Raw genomic sequence first — 19,680 nt, forward strand, 5'->3', positions numbered from 1 at the left:
TTTGTTCTTCGTTCCAAAAAAGGAAGGAGACCTTAGAACTTGTATAGATTATCGCTCCCTGAACCAGATCACCGTTAAGAATAGATATCCGTTACCTTTGATCCCTGAACTCCTGGACCAAGTCAGAAAAGCATGCATATATACAAAGCTGGATCTTAGAGGAGCTTACCACTTGGTACGAGTAAAAGAGGGCGATGAATGGAAGACGGCCTTCCGCACCAAGTATGGGCTATTTGAATATCAGGTCATGCCCTTCGGACTTTGCAATGCCCCGGCCGCCTTTCAATATTTTATGAACGATGTCCTCAGAGAGCTCATAGATGTGTGTGTTGTTGTTTACATTGACGACATCCTCGTTTATTCTTCATCGGAATCTGAACATCGGAAACACGTGAAAATGGTCCTCGAAAGATTGCGTCAACACAAACTTTTCGCTAAGTTGGAAAAATGTGTTTTCAACGTGACTGAAGTTGAATTCTTGGGATTCATATTATCACCTGGCGGAGTGCGTACGGATTCAAAGAAGGTCGATGCAGTTCTCAAATGGCCATCACCATCCTCCGTAAAAGGTGTGCAAAGCATGTTAGGCTTCGCTAACTTTTACCGCAGGTTTATCCCCGAATTCTCTCGAATAGTCCAGCCCATCACTGCCTTGTTAAAGAAAAACAAACGTTTTGAATGGTCTACCGAGGCGGAACAAGCTTTCCAGGATTTGAAGACCAAATTTATCTCTGCACCAATCTTAAAACACCCTCGCCCCGAACTCCCCTACATCGTGGAAACTGATGCTTCAAGCCTTGCCATGGGGGCAGTTCTATCACAAAAGGACCCGGTAACCAATCAGTTGCATCCCGTGGCATTTTGGTCCCGCAAATTCTCGCCTCCTGAAGTCAATTACATGATTACTGACAAGGAACTTCTGGCTATCAAGTCTGCCTTTAAGGCTTGGCGGCATTATCTGCTGGGGGCCCGACACACCATTACTGTGATTACGGATCACCGGAACCTGCAATATTTGAAAACCGCAAAAGCCCAATCCTCTAGACAACTCCGTTGGGCATTATTCTTTGCCGAGTTTGACTTCATAATTACCTATCGACCTGGTACAAAGAATGGTAAAGGTGATGCCCTTTCTCGGATGGGAGTGGAAGAACACTTGATCAACCCTAAACCTGTACCAATCATTCCCGAACCAAGAATTCTGGGTGTAATCGCCACAGAATCCATAGAGGAAGTTAAGGATAAAGCCAGGCAACTTGTAACTCCAGCAGACATACAGAATTGGCATCTGCAGGGAAAGGACTTTGCAGTAAAGGACAACTTATTGTATTTCCAAGAACGATTATACCTACCCAGCACAGATTTACAGAAAAAAGTAATCTCTTGTTATCACGATTCTTTAATGGAAGGACATCCCGGTATGGCCAAGACCTCAGAAAAGATCAAGCGCTACTTCTGGTGGCCGTCTTGGAAAAAAGATATCAGAGACTTTATAATGTCCTGTGGAGTATGCGCCCAAAACAAGAGTCAAAAGGAAAGACCAGCAGGCCTCTTACGCCCTATTGACATCCCACCTCGCCCTTGGCATACGCTTTCTATGGACTTCATCACCGATCTACCTCCATGCTCCGGATACAATACGATTCTAGTAATCGTGGACTTATTCTCCAAGATGGCGCATTTCATTCCGCTCAAAGGCTTGCCAACAGCAGCAACTCTGGCCCGAGAATTTCTCGAAAACATCGTCCGACTGCACGGTTTTCCTTCGGTTCTAATTTCGGATCGAGGTAGTCAATTTATTTCTCATTTTTGGCGAAGTTGCTGTCGGTCGGCTCAAATTGATGTGAGACTATCGACCAGTCACCACCCTCAGACCGACGGACAAACCGAGAGGACCAATCAAACTCTGGAGCAGTATTTACGCTGCATGCTGCAACAAACGGAAAAAACTTGGAAAGACATCCTTTGGATAGCCGAATATGCCTACAATAACTCTGTCTATTCGGGAACTGGGAAAACCCTGTTTTTTCTTTTGTCACCCTCGAACCTCGGAGTTGGATCCCCTCCAAGATCTTGAAACACCAGCAGTAGACTACCTGCATTCTACAATCACCCAAGCCTTTAAGGAAGCTGTTTCTCACCTTCAAAGGGCTAAAGAACAATACAAGAAACGAGCAGATCAACATCGGAAGGAAGCCCCTCAATATCAAGTAGGGGATCAAGTCTGGTTATCCACCAAATATCTACCTCTAAAAGGGCCACGCACATTCAACCCAAGATACCTTGGTCCCTATTCCATCACTACCATAGTAAACCCAGTAGCGGTCAAGTTGGACTTGCCCCCGCACATGAAGATACATCCGGTCTTCCACGTCTCTCTATTAAAACCCGTGCAACCTCAAACCCGACTAACTAAATCTCCAAAACCGATCCTAGTTGATGGAGAACTCGAGTTTGAAGTCAAAAGCATTCTGGACTCCAAGATCTCCAAATCTAAACTATTTTACCTAAGTGACTGGAAAGGCTACGGCCCCCAAGAGAGATCCTGGGAACCTGCTGAATATGTCCACGCTCCTCGCCTAATCAAAAGATTTCACTGAACATTTCCTGACAAGCCAAAACCCCCGGAGAAGCCCGGTTTGGGAGGGGCCTTGAGGGGGGGTACTGTCATGATCTCTGCTCCCAAAAGGTCAGGGTTTTCCCAACTCCCTTGGAATGCCCAGTCCCAGCGCTGGAAGCGCTGGGCTCATAATGCTTGGGTGGACTTACCTGCAGCAGACCATGCTGCTTACTTGCCTGCCAGTTGAGCCTCTGATCCTCTTCTGTTTGGAACTACTTTTCCTGTTGGGTGGGGCAGGAGCCACTCCCTAGATTCAGAACACTGGAACTCTTCTGGAAAGCAGGAACTCTTTTCTTACCTAGGCGTGGCTGTGGAAGGAGACACCTAAGCACTACAGGAGGCTATTTAAACCACACCCGATGGATGAATCTTGCTTTGCGTTATTCTGCATCCTCTGCAGCAGAACGCTCACCGTGTCTTCTGCATCTGATCCTGGGCCTAAGGAAAAAGGCTTACCATCCTGAATCCAGTCTTCAGCAACACCTATAAAGACAAGAAAGAACAGGTTAGCATTACGGTCTTCAGTGACAGCTCTTCACTTACCTGGTCCATCGGCTGTCACCAACGCCTCGCGCTGCATTCCGGCATCTGAAAGACAAAGGCTTACCTACTCTTCGTGCGCTCCGGAGGTCTTCACACTGCATTCCGGCATCTGAAAGACAAAAGCTTACCAACTCTTTGCATGCTCCGGAGGCCTTCGGCGCTGCATCCCGCATCTGAAAGACAAAACAAGGTGCGTTTAAAGACATTGGGGAACTTTAATACTCACGTGCCATTACTCCTTTCCACATCTAACCCAGTGGGTATTCCGGCACCCTGCAGCCGCTCCGAACTTGTACCTGCAAAATAAAAAGACAGTTAGAGCGCATTGTGAAGCAGGCAACAAGCGCTTACTTACGTGCTGCCAGGCGCTTCTATTCATCACACTGGCTCCATCTTCAACTCACTTCAGCCCGTCATCCGCCATCGCCGCAACCCTGCAAAACAAGAGACATCATTACTAAAGACTTTAAAGACATTAGGATTACTCGAAACTTACCGTTCGTGCAGTAAACGACGGACAGCAGTCCTCTGAAGTCAAGAGGCCTGCTCCCCTTATCCAGTGAAGAAACTGGTTACAGCACCCTGCCCCGAGGCAGATGGAGAGCACGGCGTTCACTTACCTAAGGTGTGAGCGTTAACCTTTGGGGTTCTACAGGAGAAGAGAAAGGGAAGAAGAGAGAGACATTCAATAACCCAGTTCCTTAATCCCATATTTTCTATCTGCAGACATCTTACCCTTCGAGTCAGACATACAGTGCACAGAGGTCCAGCCCAAAGAGCCAGCCGTGTGTTACACATCACCTTTGAAGATACGGTATACGCCCAGTCAAGACCGGCGCCTCTACGGGAATCAGGTGAGCGTTACACATGAGTGGGGGCCTGCTGGCAGGTGCCCCTGACTGCTGTGGGGTGGGGATGCAGGGGGACATGTGTGGGACATGAGCGGGGGCCTGCTGGCAGGTGCCCCTGACTGCATGGGGGTGGGGGTGCAGGGGGACATGTGTGGGGCCTGCTGGCAGGTGCCCCTGACTGCTAGGGGTGCAAGCTGACATGTGGCTTGGCTGGGGGGCATTCCCATGGTGGATGGGCTGCCTGCGGGACATGACAAGGGGTGGGGAGTAGGCCCTGTGGTGTGGGCTTCCTGCAGGTGCCCTGGGGGGTGTAGAGGGAACACCTGGGAAGACCCACACTGCCAATTCACGTGTAGGACTCACCGCGCACCCCTGAAATTCACGTACCCCGCTCTGACAGCAAAATCGCGTGTGAAACTTCCCGCGATCCCCAGAAATACACGTACCCTGCGGAAATTGCGTGTGAAACTTCCCGCGAACCCCAGTTATACACGTACCCCACTCGCACAGGCCCTTTCGCGTGTGAAACTTCACTCGAACCCCGTAATACACGTACCCTGCATAAATTGCATGTGAAACTTCCAGCGAACCCCAGTCATACACGTACCCCACTCGAACAGGCCCTTCCGCGTGTGAAACTTCACGCGAACCCCTGTAATACACGTACCCTGCTGAAATCGTGTGTCAAACTTCCCGCAAACCCCAGTTATACACGTACCCCACTCGCACAGGCCCTTTCGCGTGTGAAACTTCACGCGAACCCCAGTAATACACGTTCCCCGCTTGGCGTTTGCTGTTTGGCAGCCCTGTAAACTGGTCCAGGGTTAGCGCAGCCCTTTGCGCTGGATTGGGGATTTTGATGGCTTTTCCCTGCGCTAAGGGTGTTCTTGGGGCGTAACTGGCGCTGCTGCAGGATCGCTGCGCCACTCTGCGCCACGGCTGGTTTTGGAGGCGAAAATCCTTGAATACGCTGTGCGCGGAAATCGATTTTAGCGCACGCGGCTGGCGCAGACATTCGCACGCGTACACTGTGCGCCAGGCGCGTGCGCCACTTTTGTGCAAAATTCTATGAATTACCCTGATAAACTCACTCAGTGTGGTCACTACTTCACTCACTGACTGTACTCCTATTTGCGCTTGGCCCTCCCGCTCTTTTTCCACGCCAAATTAAATCCCTACAATAACGTTTTCTAATTGCTCAATCTGAAAATGACTACACAAGGAGCTGGAAAGCATGTGAGAAGGTGGAGCTGGGAAATGCAGTAATGAAGAAATGGTGTGTAACAAAATTAATGGATTACTGCTGTAACATTTTTGGGAGTCATTTAGAGGCACACGCATTCATTTTTTCATTACTTTGGGTAGTGTTTGAACCCTTTTTTTTAAAAAAGTCATGAGTACGAACCTCATTCATTAACGCCGTTCTTAAGCTATCAAACTATTGTGATTCATTGAAGTGATACCTGTGTTTTTGTTTTTTTAAACTTCCATTTAAAGTCTGTTTTTTCCCCCCAGATTGGTGACAGCCGGTGTGGATGTTAACTGCAGACACGCACTCGGTTGGACGCCACTTATGGTAGCAGCAATATCCAAGAATCAAAGGTACGTTTCATCTAATGGGTGTTTGTAAGGTTGCCCTGTGTGGTGGTTGAGTAGAAGTCATCGCTTGGCCTAATCAGATTCTGCAGGCACATGCCTTACATCATCGAACACTGCAATATATTGTTGATTTTCCGTGTATGGATAAGCAATGCATCATGTAAAAAACAATTCTGGCCTCTAATTCTTACGCATCCGCAATGGTAAGATTTTCTAGAAACCTAATAAATCCCAAAAATAACCACTGTTTCCAGTGGCAGATTTAAGGCAAAGGGCCCAGTGGGCAGCACCTGACAAAGGGCCCTAGGTGGGCGGGTCATGGAGGCAGAGCTTAGGGTGGGCAGAGGTAATAGCGGTCACAAGTGCACAATGTTGAACTTTCAGAAAAATGGCTCTAAGAAGGTTAGTTGAATCCAATGTTTGATGATTTACACACATGGGTGCGTGGCAGGGCAAGTCTTAAAAAGAAAAACGAAGAAAAAAAGGGGGCAGTGGGAAGACGTCACAGGATGTGACATCACAGGTTAATTCCTACAGCATGCAGATCCATATTATGCATGGCCTGGTGTCCTTACCCCACACACGTCAAATATCAATAAACATAACAGATGTAATTAAAGGAGTGCACCCAAACTATAGAGTTGTTACATATTAATAATAAAGGGTCTGTCCATTCATATATTGCACACCACAACATTCTTTTGGTTTACACAGGTTTACATAGGAACCCCGGTATCCAGGATGGGCAAAATACATGTAGAATCACATTATTTTGTTTGACCTGTTTCCATACTGTCAGGTTATTGTATTAAGTGATTTGTGTACTTTTCAGGGTATTGCTAGAAAATAATTTTTTAAGCTTCTGACTCTCAAACCTTACAAATACTGATATGAATAATACCTGGGAAGATATGTTGTGAAGTTCTTACATCTCTGCCTGGGACAAAATACTTATTTTGTTACTAAAACAAAGTGTGTAATCCCTGGCAAATTATGCCATCTCATCATGCTTGAGCTACCAACATAGGGAGCCCATAAAAGCAATTCAGTTTGCAACGTTTGCTATGAAATAAAATCTACTCTCAAGAGTCACAAAACTCTAGTTAATTATAATGATTGGTTCTTTAAATTGTGCTTTTGCCAAGCCACTCCACATAGAACATATTCTAATCCAATTATCACCCTACAAAAGTTGGTACTGATTTATTGACCTCGGAAGGATGAAAGGCAGAGTTCGCCTTGCCAATATTAGTCTTTGACCTGCAGATCACACACACATTGCAGAACTGGGCGCTCAACCCGCTGAGCTACATTGTTACATATTAATAGTACAATGTCCATTCATATAGTTCACAACATAAACTTTTCTTGGCCTACACATGAAAACCTTGCATCTAGGATGGGAAAAATAAACATATCATATTATTTTTGCTTGTCCCATTTCCATAATGTGTATACATTTTCAGGTCCATTTATTATGTGATTTGTGTACTTTTCAAGGCATTGCTAGACAAATAATTTAACCTTTCGATTACTAAACCTTAGCAAATACTGATATGAAGTATACGTGGCAAGATATGTGGTCAAGTTCTTACATCGCCAATCCTGGTGTCGCTACTTAAAGTGTGTAATCGTGGGCAAATCATGAAATCTCTTCGTGCCCGATCTACCAACATTGGGAACCCATAAAAGCAATTCAGTTTGCAACTTTTCCTATGAAATAAACTCTACTCACAAGAGTCCCTAAAGTCGACTTAATGATAATTATTGGTTATTTACATAGCGTTTTCACCAAACCACTATAGGTAAAACATATTCACATACAATAATCACCCAACCAATGTTGGCACTGATTTATCAACCTCGGAATGATGAAAGGCTGTGTTGGCCTTGTAAGTATTAGAGTATTTGACCTGCAGATCACACACTCATCACAGAAGCGCACGCGCAACCCACTGATTTATTTTCTGTGATGTTTCTCATGTGTTGTTTCTCATGTCAAGCCATACCATAAGAATTAGGGAGTCTGCATGCCTTTTGTTGTGAAGGGCCTTCAAAAACCCAGTCAGGTCACAAAGAAAAATCATAACAGTCAATGCCTCGGATTCCTAGGAGTTCTAATGTGCTATTTCACTGTGCTGTGTATGAGCTAAATGCCTTTTGACACAAATCATACCATAAGAGGTATGTTTATATGATGCTAACTGTGCGCACCACAAACTGCTTCTGATGTGCCATTGCCATCGGTCCTAAAGCGGCCTGCAAAATGATCTTGTCAAGGGAAGGGGACTCCCCCTATGTGGTGAAGGGGTAGAGGAGGGTGGTTTACAGCTTGGGGCACAAAGGCTGGGAAAGGAATCCCCCAAGGCCCGGGAACGGATAGTGAACGGGTGCAGCTTGGCCCAAAAAACCGGGCAGGGCCCCAGGGGACTGTAGTTGTGGGCCCAGCCAAAGTAACCCCCAACGTCGGGAACATGGGGATGGGGGGGGGGCTTCAGAGTGGTACACAAAGACCTAGAAAAGGGGGAAGGGTCCCAGGGGAGTGAGAAAATCGGCCCTGCCCCAGTGAACAGAAGGGGAGGCGGAATGGTGCAGCTGGGACTAGAAAGGAGAAGAAATGCCAGGAAATCAGGACAGGGCCCGAAGGGATCGGTGTGGGCCCTGGCCATTAAACCACCAGGGCCCCGGTCACAGCAACATGGGTTGATGAAGTGCGCAATGCAAGCAGGAAGGGAGAGACAGGGGTAACACTTAGTTTTCCTGGATGCCTATGCGATCTGATGCTGCAGAAACAATCTTCTCTCTTATTTGCAGTGTCTTCTTCAGCCTGCACACACCTTCAGGAACATTTACAGAGTGCAGACCATGACCACCGGCACTCTGCTAAATACCTGCTCTACACTCATGCTTGGACTGGCCTATAGGGCAGTAGGCCCATGGGCGAACCAGAAATGCAAAATGCTGGTGTGGGCTTGTTTTGTGGGTCAAAGTGGGCCATTTTTTGGGCAGTGTGGGTCAGTTTAATGAGTTACTTCACTAGGCGGCTAGTTGTTGTGACAACTGCGGCTGAATAAATATTCTTTAAAATGCAAAATTTGCATCACATTTTGTCAAAAAACTCCCCCCCTTGGGTACTATTAAAACAGTGCCAAAAAAGAATCAATAGACTTTTGCTACTGTGGATCACTTTTTAATTTGTGCCCAAGATGATTTTATGGCCCAGTTCGACCCTGTGTCCATTGGCCCACAAATGCAGGAAATGGAAAGGTGGAGTAGGGGCTGGGTCTGCGTGTTTCTGGGAGACTGGGAAAGGGGGGGCAGGGCAGAGGGGCCCGCTCGCCATTTGTCTGCCTGGAGAGTGTTAAATCCGGCCTGAGTCTTTTCCCAAGTCAAATATGCACCACCATCTTCCTATCCTCTGTCATATAGCTGCGTGGGGAGCACAATGATGCTGCACTAAGGAAGTGCTGCAATAGAAGTGTATTTTACACACTAAGAAAATCAGAAGGAAAACAAGAGAAAACCATCAAACAAAAGGTTTCTATAGGATGGCCCGGCCTTGATACAGTCTTGCCTCCCAACTCGGGTGCAAGTTTACAGGCGTTCCTCTTTCTCTCAGTTTCAGTCCAAGGCTTTTTGGTTTCCCACACGGCTGTCCTTCTCAATTGTCTGACGATTTTAAGGGTTTGCCAAACCCTGGATGAGCTGACCTCTATTTTGAATCTCAGGGACAAAGGCCCAGCTGATTTTTAAAAATTACAACAATCACTTGTTCCAAACAGGATCCTCAGTGGGAACTGATGTGGAACACAGCAGGGTGAGCCCCAACTCACAGCTTGCATCAGAAAAACCCACACACTGAGGACAGAAGGATAGACTGAGTTTCTAGCTATCCCTACCCAGTGTCCCTCTTATACTAGCTTGCACTGGTGTGCCGCTTAGCTAAAATCAGACAATAAACGGAAAAGTAATTGAACACAATTCTGTTATGCAGCTGGTAAAAAGGTTGTTGGCTGAGGCTGCCCTCTGCTGAAAAAAGGGCGCATCAAACACACTGCTTGAAAAGTGCTGTGTGTGGCGCCATTGGCAATATAAAAACACACACAATTCAATGTTCTACTTCTGGCAACTGATTTCTTTTTATTAGCCTGTAGACCCAAACTGGTGTGTGCTACTGTCTATAAAAATAGATAATACAATTTGTTTCCTTTTTCGAAATGGGGTTTATATTAGCCCAAACAATTTTGTTGAACACGAAATTTGTTCGTACTGACATAAGGTTGTACAGTTTGATAGAGAAGACCTAGAAAAATGTCACAAACTGGAAGGCACCTAAAAAGTACGGTGCCCAAAGGTGTGGCAATGTGTCCCTTTATTTTGTGATAACATTACTGCTGGGCCATATCCCTTTAGTCATTCAACTAGCTAGTGTTTTTTACTCTATTTTGAATCACCTGGCTATGCCTTTTGGTTTCCTCGATGAGACAGTTTTTGAATGGCAGTTTCTCTGTTGGATCTAGCTGTAGCCAAGACCCTCTGCCTATTCTCTCCGGCCTAAGGTCTCTGGGCAGAGTGTGTTTACCTTCCACCGTGATGTTTCCCAACCTCCTGCTCACTATCACACACTTCATCCTTACTACCTCCTTCTCGACTCCAGCCTCCTCTCCAGATTCTCCTCACTAACCCTCTTAATGCTCTGCAGTTTGATCTATCTACCCACCAAACGTTCACCAAGCTCCCACTCAACCAGGTTAAGCTTGCATGCTTGTGTAGCCCTGTGCTCATTCGCAGTGGCTTGGCTCTTTGTAAGGGTCTTCATCTGGGTCCTAGAATTGGTGAGAGGCTGAAATTAGATGTCTCACCTGAGCCTGTTCTGGGATTTAAGGGGACGGACCATGACTTTGTCAGACCTGTCCACCATCTTGGATTCCACTGCCCCTTTACTATTCCTGCAGAGCACCACCTGGGAAGAAGTGCTTCCCTGCTTTCTAAGCGTGTGGCTCTAATTTTCATAAATCATTTCAGTCTCTTTAATCCGTCTGTATGTGACATGAATGCCTGTCTTCTAAAACTGTTTTCCCTCAGTGCCTTTGGGTCTGACCAGTGGGAGATTCAGGCTCAGGTTTAATATAATAGGGACCCATACAGATTTTTCCCGTGAATGTCCTCTACCAAATGAGGGAGTGAGACCCTTTCCATTCTGCCCCTAGCCCATCATCCTTTAATTTGGAGAGCCCTCTTGTCCCACTCCACTCGAGGTACCCAGAATCGGGTTTGGGTCTTCGTCACTCCACCCCAACTTTGCAAGTCATCTGAGGTCCCTCAGTGACTAGCAGCGCTCTTATCAAATGTCTAGAAATCACCTTTGACCCATAAATCAGTTAATACTCACGACTAACTCAGTAGTCCCCACTTTCATACTCCTAGGTCTCCTAAATTTCGTTGCCGTGACAACAAGTAGTAGTTGGAACTATCTGCTCCCAACTAGACCACTACAACCCCTCAATCTTGAGTTTCTAGAACTTAACATTTTCTATACCCATGTTGTCCAGATCATTGCAGTAAAACTGGTAGGTAGCAGCAGTTACCAGAACATCTGAACTCCTTAGCCCCAAACCCCAGCAACTAACTGCGGCTCTACACCACTTGGTAATCTGTTTTGCAAATAACCTATTGAGGAATGCCTGATCACGAAAGGTATTGGTTAGTTTGTAGTTCCAGCACCATCTGTAATGCATTCAACCTCCTCGCGTTCAGAAAAGTAAAGTCAGCTTGATAATCTTGTGTAAATCCTCCACTCGGGCACTTCTTCTGGAAGCACCTGGAGGTGATTTATTTTACTTAAAGCTGTGCTAGAGAAGTGTTGTATTCATTAGTTCTTTCAGAAATATGTGACCTCTTGAGCCACATGCTGTTCATCATAAACTGTCCTTGTGCAGGTAGATGAAAAAAGTAGCATAATGTTCGGCCGAATTTGAGAAAAAGATGATAAAAAGGATGTTTTGCATGTCTAGTGAGAACACTTCGAGCTTTCCTGTCTCCCTTTTGCAATTCCCTCCTCTCCATTCCCTTAACCCCATCCAGTGGGCAGCCCATTCCTTATACATTCATCGGTTCTTTACCAGCAGAGGCCACCATGTCTGCAGATATCAAGATCCCATCCCATCCCATCCCATGCCATGCTGTGTTCCTGTAGACCATACTACTGATCTTAAACCTGACAAGGGAGCTAACTGGCGCTCTCACTGCTGAATGCATGATATTGATAAAGTACCATTGTAACGTGCAAGTTCAAGTCTCCTCTCCAGAGCATTCCAGATGTGTGAAGCGACACTAAACCTGGAAGAAGACGGAGGCAAACATAACCATACATGAGGTAATGGGGCTGCAACATACTATCAGTCAGTGAAATTGTGTCTGAAATCATTTTTTTTAAATGAAATAGGGAATTACATGAAGAGTCTAGGGGATGGTTGGAGGTGCACCAAGCTAACCTAAGAATGTACTTTTTTAAACTTCAACAGGAATGATAATATATTTTTAAACAGGAGTTGCTAAGCTTTATAGAAATAGGAGGATAGTTAAACATTTGGTGATCACAGAATGGTTATATCAAATTAATAACGGATACTAGAAAATGAATGGTCGAAAAGGGGGAAGCTAAATGCCTGGTACGCTCTTTAAGAAGATGGCTATGAGTCCGGGAAGCCGTACTTGGAAAATTAATTAACCTTTCTTCAGCATTATAAAAGACAAGCTGCCGAAGCAAGAATAGACCCAAAACTGTACTTATATCATCAGAGGGTCTAAAAAAGAAAATCCCTAATGCTTAACTTAATGCGGTCATTGTCGGAGAAGAATGCTTGCTTTTGAAAACTGAGCATTATTTTTTTGAAAAGACCAATCCTATTAAGTCAAGTGAGCTACCATTGTTCACCAAAATTAAAAAGAAAGTCGACTGAGGTAAAAGAACAAGAGGAGATAAAGGCCTCCTCTTAGCTTCTATAAGGCGCAGTATATGACCGAACCAGTACATATGTTGCGCAATCTTACTGCATATCAAAATGCTTTTTGCCACAAATTTCCTTGAACATAAAAATCTTGTGCAAGTACAGACTGTTAAGAACCAACAAAATCACCTGTCTAAACAAAGAGTTGAAGCACCGCTGCACACAAAGCAGTGACCTGAGAAAAATGTCTCAAATGTATGATTAGTAGAACATGTTTCATGCAAAATCTTTAAAGTCCAGCACAAAACCATTACTGCCTTAAAGAATTCACAAATGAAAAACAAACAAAACTATCTAAAAGAAAGTGTATTGTGCGACTGTAGTGTCCCTTCTACGGCAGTCCCTAGGTTTGCCAGTTCAAGTGACCGTACACATTTGAGGTCTCCTACTTTTATCCTTTCCCATTGCTGCCAAAGCCAGGCTGAAGTTTGAGATTTCCACCCATCACAATGGTAGCCGATTTATATGCATTTTAGGCTAGATAACGGCCAATCAAAAGAGTCAAAGAAGTATGATAAGTGTTCACAATATCAAGGACAATCATATGGTCTTCTATCAATAGCCAGGCTTTAGATTGAAATAAGTGTCCATATCCGCTTTCTGGTTCATACTGCATTCGATCCAATATACAGCAAGAGAAAGTGACCCTATCGGTGATTCAGTAGAACGGCTTTTACATATTATCCAATTTTATTGGACCCAGGGGAAACACTAAATGACATTAAAAGCACATTCTCTGTTGGTAATACATAAGGGGGTCATCTCTTCTTTGTCTGGTGAGCTATTCGAAAAGGGGGCGACAGGCTGACTCAACTGTGTTAGGCATATGCTAAGAGACAATCAATTACTGCATACTGTAAATATTTAAATGTTGTCTCTTTGTCCGAAAAGGAAACATTGGGGTGCACTAAAATACAAGGAACATTCCATGTCAGTTCGTCCTTATGTCTGGCTACATACCAAACTCTTGAGGGTTACCTGGTCTTTCGGGGCATTTCTGGTTTGCTACAACCATTTGATGTGCCGAAGAGCGCGCAGACTCATCAGTACCTGGGTGAGCCATTCCGCAATACTCTACCACTCCAATGCAACATCATAGATTCGTTTGGCTTTGGAGGTATAATAGTATGTGCAACATGTCACAGTATTACGAGGGTAATACAGGAAGAGGTTGCTTTTCTGTGTACTGAGGTTCAAGAAGATGAGCTATCATTTAGAGTAATGAGTCATATTCGCACACTACAAATCCGAAATGTAGAATGTGCGCCCCTCCCTTCATCCTGCTTCATGATGGATCCCCCGCCACGCTCCCTACGATTATAGCATGACCCTGGCCATTGGTTCAGGGGGAGATTCTGCATATGAGTATGTCCCTAATTTCTGAGAGCGCTGTTGTTGAATATATAACCTCTGCACAGTAAGTAGGCTGTTGTGCCCGGCGGGGGTGAAAGGAGTCCATACACACAACTAGACTTGCGAACCCTACTTACAGGGCCATTGTGTAAAAATGCACACATATACACACTTAACCCCCACCCCATCGGGTTTTTCCATAAATTCTCGTGTGACAGGCTTGTGGTGCACTAAAGGATGTTCCTGCAGCCCACAGTGTGTGGTCCAGAAGATGGTGGCAAGGGCATACTGGCTTGTGACCCGTCAAGTAGGTTCTTGTGCGGCCTTCACTTCCGGGATTAATTCCATGTAACAGTGAGGTCTCATCCTCAGGACGTTGATCACTGCAGCCACAGGTCATGGTCCCACGATGCATTCTAAGGTGCCCCCAGGCCAGAGTTTGCTGCCCCGGGCGCACCATTGTCACAGTTTCTGCAGTGGGAACTGTAGGTTGAAGTTCTGTGAATGTTCTTTGCTCCAACGAGGGAGACCTGCAGCGTGGCAAAGAAGTCAGTGTTACTCTTCATGGCATGAGATGCCGTTCATAAGGTATTTAAGACACTGCAAGTGGATGATGCGTCCTGTGTGACTGCAAAGTGAGCTTTCACTGCATAGCTCAGCCTTTGTCTCAATGCAGACTATGAAAGTTTCCAACTGCGACAGCTTGACAAGAAGTACATGAATCACTTTCTGCATAACATGCGAGGGTTAGAAAATTGGCTCTTTCTTGCGTGCTGAGAGATGTAGAGCACAAAGTAAGGGCCCAACTGATACAGCGGTATTGATTTCAACAAAGGTTCACCAGCAGATATTTCGGGAGCCTCGCATGCTGCTGCAGTGAACTCATGAGCTGCTCTGCTCCCATGAACTTGCTGATAAGTGGGCATTCACACATGGCAGAAAATTAGTTCTAATCTTAAATTGGTAGCGGATTCTCTCGCACCTATGAAAGCCAAAAAAATATCATCTGAAAGGAAACTCTCCAATCCCTGGTTCTCCCCTGAACTTCAATTCCTGAAAGCTACCTCTCAAGTTATTTTACATCTGGAAAACGAATCAATCTGCTATAGCACTAACTAACTACAAAGTAGCCGCTCATAACTACAAAAGAGCTATCACTGAAGCCAAGAATTCTTACCTGGACTCCAGAATCCTACAGGCCACCTCGAACTCTAAGGAATTATTTAAAATTCTGAAAGAACAAGAGACTGTTCCAGAACCTGCAGTATCGATGATCATAAAAAAAACGACGACTGGTGACTGGATATTCAGAATGCCATGGCTAATAAACTGAATGGTATCCGAGAATCCATAGCTACCCAAAAAAGTGCATTTGACATACAGGGCACCCATTTAGTCAATAACACTTTTACCAGGGATCCGGACATCCCTATCTTTGACTTTGTACCCATATCAGAAGAGGCGCTAGCCTCTATTATCAACAAACTCAATGCAACTAATTGCACGTGTGATCCATGCGCCTCTACTATCATTAAAACATGTCCTCCCACTTTGGTACAGGCCATATGTAAATTCGTTAATGCCTCTCTTCGGAACTGCACGGTTCCAGATGACCTGAAGCAAGCTTGGGTTACCCCATTATTGAAAAAACACAATTTAGACCAAATTGTACCCACCAATTATAGGCCAATAACTAACACCCCTTTCCTATTAAAGATATTGGACCGGGTAGCCTACATTCAACTGGCACAACATCTTAATTCCCACCCCATCCTTAACCACTTCCAGTCAGGGTTTAGAGAAAGCTTCGGCACCGAGACCTCGTTATTGGATCTCAAGTCACAATTGCTCCAAAGGATGGACAATCGGAAGGTCTCTCGCCTAATCTCTTTGGACCAATCGGCAGCGTTCGACCTCGTCGACCATGCCATATTGGCAGAAATGCTCATGTCAGTAGCCAACTGCTCGCGGGCCGCCACTAACTGGCTACTCTCCTTCCTATCTAATAGATCTAGTAGAGTATGCGCCCATAATGCTAAAGCCCCGGCAATCCAGATACACTCTGGCGTACCTCAGGGAGCCAGCTTGTTACCTTGCATATACAACATTTCCATGACTCCCTTCTTCGCCCACCTTGCCCAGGAAGGCATTCTATTCTCTAACTACGCAGTAGACACCCAATGTGTCATCCCTCTCACTGGGCAGCATGACCAGTATGAAAAAGAATTTAACCGTATTTTCACCATCATTGAACTTTGGATGATGTGGAATAATCTCGCTCTCAACCGTGGAAAGAAGGAATTTATGATCGTGGGCTCTAATAGCATCTCGGCTAAATTAGACCCAGCCTATAAACACTTTCAGCTTGGAGATGCCTTGATCCCCACTCTTCCCAAGGTAAAGATTCTGGGGATGGTTCTGGACCAATCGCTCACTATGAATTCTTACGTGGCTAGTACTATGGCTTCCGCTACTTATTACATTAAATTGCTATCCCACTTGCGACCACTTATCTCTCAACCTAATGCACAGTCCATTGCTCGCGCTATCATACGTTCAAAATTGGATTATTGCTGCAGCCTATTATCAGGTGCAAGCAAAAAGACCATTAGCCGCCTTCAGGTGGTTCAGAATGGAGCCGTCGGAGTTATCTCTGGCCTTGCCCATAGAGCACATGTATCTGAGGCACGTCGCACCTTGCACTGGCTGCCTGTGGAGGCACGTATTACCTTCAGACTCATGGTCATCACATTTAAATGCCTTAAGGGCACCACACCTACCTACCTACAAAGGTACATAGGAATAAAACCCAATCTCAGAAATCTGCGCTCCAATAATCCGAACATGCTTCTCCAACCCAAATTCAAGACCAAAAAAGCACAATGGGGTGCCTTCGCCTTTGCAGCACCAGCTATCTGGAACACCTTACCAGGTCAGCTGAGAAACTCTGCAGCCCTAAGAAACTTCAAGAAGGACCTAAAAACCTTCCTCTTCAAGTCGTAGTATACGATCCTCAGACTATCGTCACGGTTCCCGGTTTCTCACTGTCTCTTCTTTCTGTTCTTTGTCTTGTCTGCGCCCTCACACCTACGGGTTTATGGCTGCGCAATATAAATGCAATAAAGTAAAGTAAAAGAAGCCGGAATATGGTAACGCTTAAGGAAGGGAAAGCCGCGTGCAGCATCTCCCGCAGGGTGCGACTTCTCGATGACAGCTGAAGAATCCCTATGCCAAAGTATGACGTGCCAATGGACAGCGGATCTCAAAAGACATATCCAGGAGTGGTGATGGTAGCAGCGGCTAACCTTGCATCAGAGGCACAGTTCCTGTCGATCAGTGGTGAGGAAGATGTGCAGTACGTTTCACTCATTTCCGGAGTCTTTGGTGTGAAGTTTGGGAAGAAGTGTCAGCCTCACTGTAAGATGACCATACACTCTTGGACATTTCAGTATTGACTGATAGCGTTGCATCAATGAACGCAATGGCCAGAGACATCTTCATCACCCTCAGCCCACGCCTCCCACTGGTGAAACCTAAAGTGAAGTGAATTTTTTCACATGTGGAAGTAAGGTACCATTGCCTCTGAAAGGTGCTTTCATCACGGACATCAGTGATGCCCTTCTCTGCGCTGACACGGCGGAAACTCTGGGGATGATGCATTTTACCCATGGGGCATATTACCAAAAACACAGACCTCTTTGAAGGTATTGGATGCTTGAAGGGCATCTCATCCATGTACACTTAGATCCAATTGCCCCAGCAAGTGGCTTTACAACATCACAGCGTACCTTTCACCTGCGCTAGAAGGTGGGGCTGGAGCGGGCAAAGCTGGAGGACCCAAAACCCTGTAATAAAGCAATAAGAGACCCACCCCATACAGACAATATCATTGCAGATTACAGGGAGGGGACTATATTGTCCAAAGTAGATGTCTGTGGTGGGCTAAATCTAGTAGCATTGCATGAGGAGTCACAATACATTCCACTTTATCCTCCCAAATGGGTTTATTTCGATACCAAAGGCTCCGTTATGGGGGTCCTCGGCTGTCTCAGGTATTTAGCGCACCATCACAAATGTTTGTGTGATTCCATGGATTGTTTATTGTGAGTGATGACTTTGTCATACATGCCACATTGTTCAGGAACATCTGGTGATAGTCTTTACAGTGGATCATGAGCTGACACTGAATAGGGACAAATGTATCTTCCTGCCACCCAAAACTGAAGTTTTCACTATAGTTTTAAAGGGTCTGGCCTTTTAGCTGATCCAAAGAGGGTGTCTGATATTTTAGCTGCCTCTGCACTCTTTTCAATTCCTTTGAAGTATGCAGTTTTCTGGGGGTGGTGAATTTCTGTGGTGGCTACACCCCTAATTTGGCCAATCTCACTACATCTCTCAGGCATCTCGCATGGAAAGATTGTTCATGTGAATGACGTGAAAAGGAGCAAAAGACTTCAACTGGCATTGACATCTGAGAAGACAATGGCATTTTTCGACCACCCAGCCAGGGCAACTGAAACTGTGGTATTGCATGTCTGTCCAGCGAGCGATGGTAATGATGCATGTCAATAAAGAGGATGAAAGGGTGCCAATTACATATGTCAGCATGGCCCTCATTGCCTCAGAACAGCATTATTAACAAATGAAGAGGGACGCCCACACTTTTCTGTGGGTCTGCGAGCATTTACTCCTGCACAATGTCTTATTTCATTTTTAAAACATTTTCTTTATTTCAGAAAACAAACAAACAAACGCTTACAACCAGTGTAACTGATGGCTGAGACATATCTCCTCCTATGTAGCCATGGTAATTGACTTAATAAATATTGAATCAGGATAAGCAGAGCAACCAACACAAACCTCCCACAGATCATAGCCATCACCAGCAAACTGGCCCCCCCTTCCCTCATAGCCAAACCTGTAACAAAGGAAACTTACAATAACATTCACTTGTGCAAGTCCATTTTAAGACATCATCAATCCAGAATGGAGGTCCACTTACATGTCCTATAAGAGCACATCATTGTAAAGTAGAGTATTATATTCATAACTAGTCATGGTGGATTTCCTACAAAGGCATGTCATCTGGGGAATCAAACATTGCCTGAACCAAGGCCCGCCAGGCTACTACATTGTCACTCACTTCTTTCAATCGTCTGTATACTGCTCTTCTCCAGACCGAGGTCTCAGCAACTGGCCATCTCTTCAAATCACTCCCCCATGCATTCACATTAGGTCCCTCTTTCATCTTCCAACCCATTGCGATCCTGTGTTTAGCCAGCACACACACTAAGTCTTTCATTCTTGTGAGGTGCGCAGTGTGCTTCCTACGTCTCGGATACACTCCAAGGAGACATGCCTCCGGGGGCCAAGCATGCATCTGATTACCGCCCCGGCAACCCTGTCAGCAATTGCAATGCAGAATCTCTGGACCACTGGACAACTCCGGACATGTGTAACATGTCCGCTTTCTCATGAGCCCAACGTGGCAGGCCTGTAGCGCTGCTCCCAGAAATTTAGATATTCTATAAGGGGTCATATATGCCCTGTGTGTAACATACAACCGGGATAATTTAAATCGAGCATTCCTGGAGATGTAAAGCAAAATACCAGCACACTCTGTATCAGTAAGGGACCTGCTCAGATCCGACTGCCATAGCGTACACACTCAATTCATGCTTACTGAGCTTTCCCAGGGCTAGAT

At 45.4% G+C, this 19,680-nt stretch overlaps 1 protein-coding gene across 1 annotated transcript in view; it reads left to right on the forward strand.

Moving 5' to 3' along the window:
- The window catches only part of CLPB (ClpB family mitochondrial disaggregase), a 1,931,888-nt gene that overhangs the window by 297,083 nt on the left and 1,615,125 nt on the right, over positions 1 to 19,680 (forward strand). The window contains exon 3 of the mRNA XM_069640284.1: positions 5,530 to 5,616. Coding sequence (XP_069496385.1) covers positions 5,530 to 5,616 — 87 coding nt within the window. The remainder of the gene's footprint in view (positions 1 to 5,529; positions 5,617 to 19,680) is intronic.

This window comes from Ambystoma mexicanum, chromosome 7q (genome assembly GCF_040938575.1).
Source record: "Ambystoma mexicanum isolate Mex_15411 chromosome 7q, UKY_AmexF1_1, whole genome shotgun sequence".
NCBI classification, from domain to species: domain Eukaryota; kingdom Metazoa; phylum Chordata; class Amphibia; order Caudata; family Ambystomatidae; genus Ambystoma; species Ambystoma mexicanum.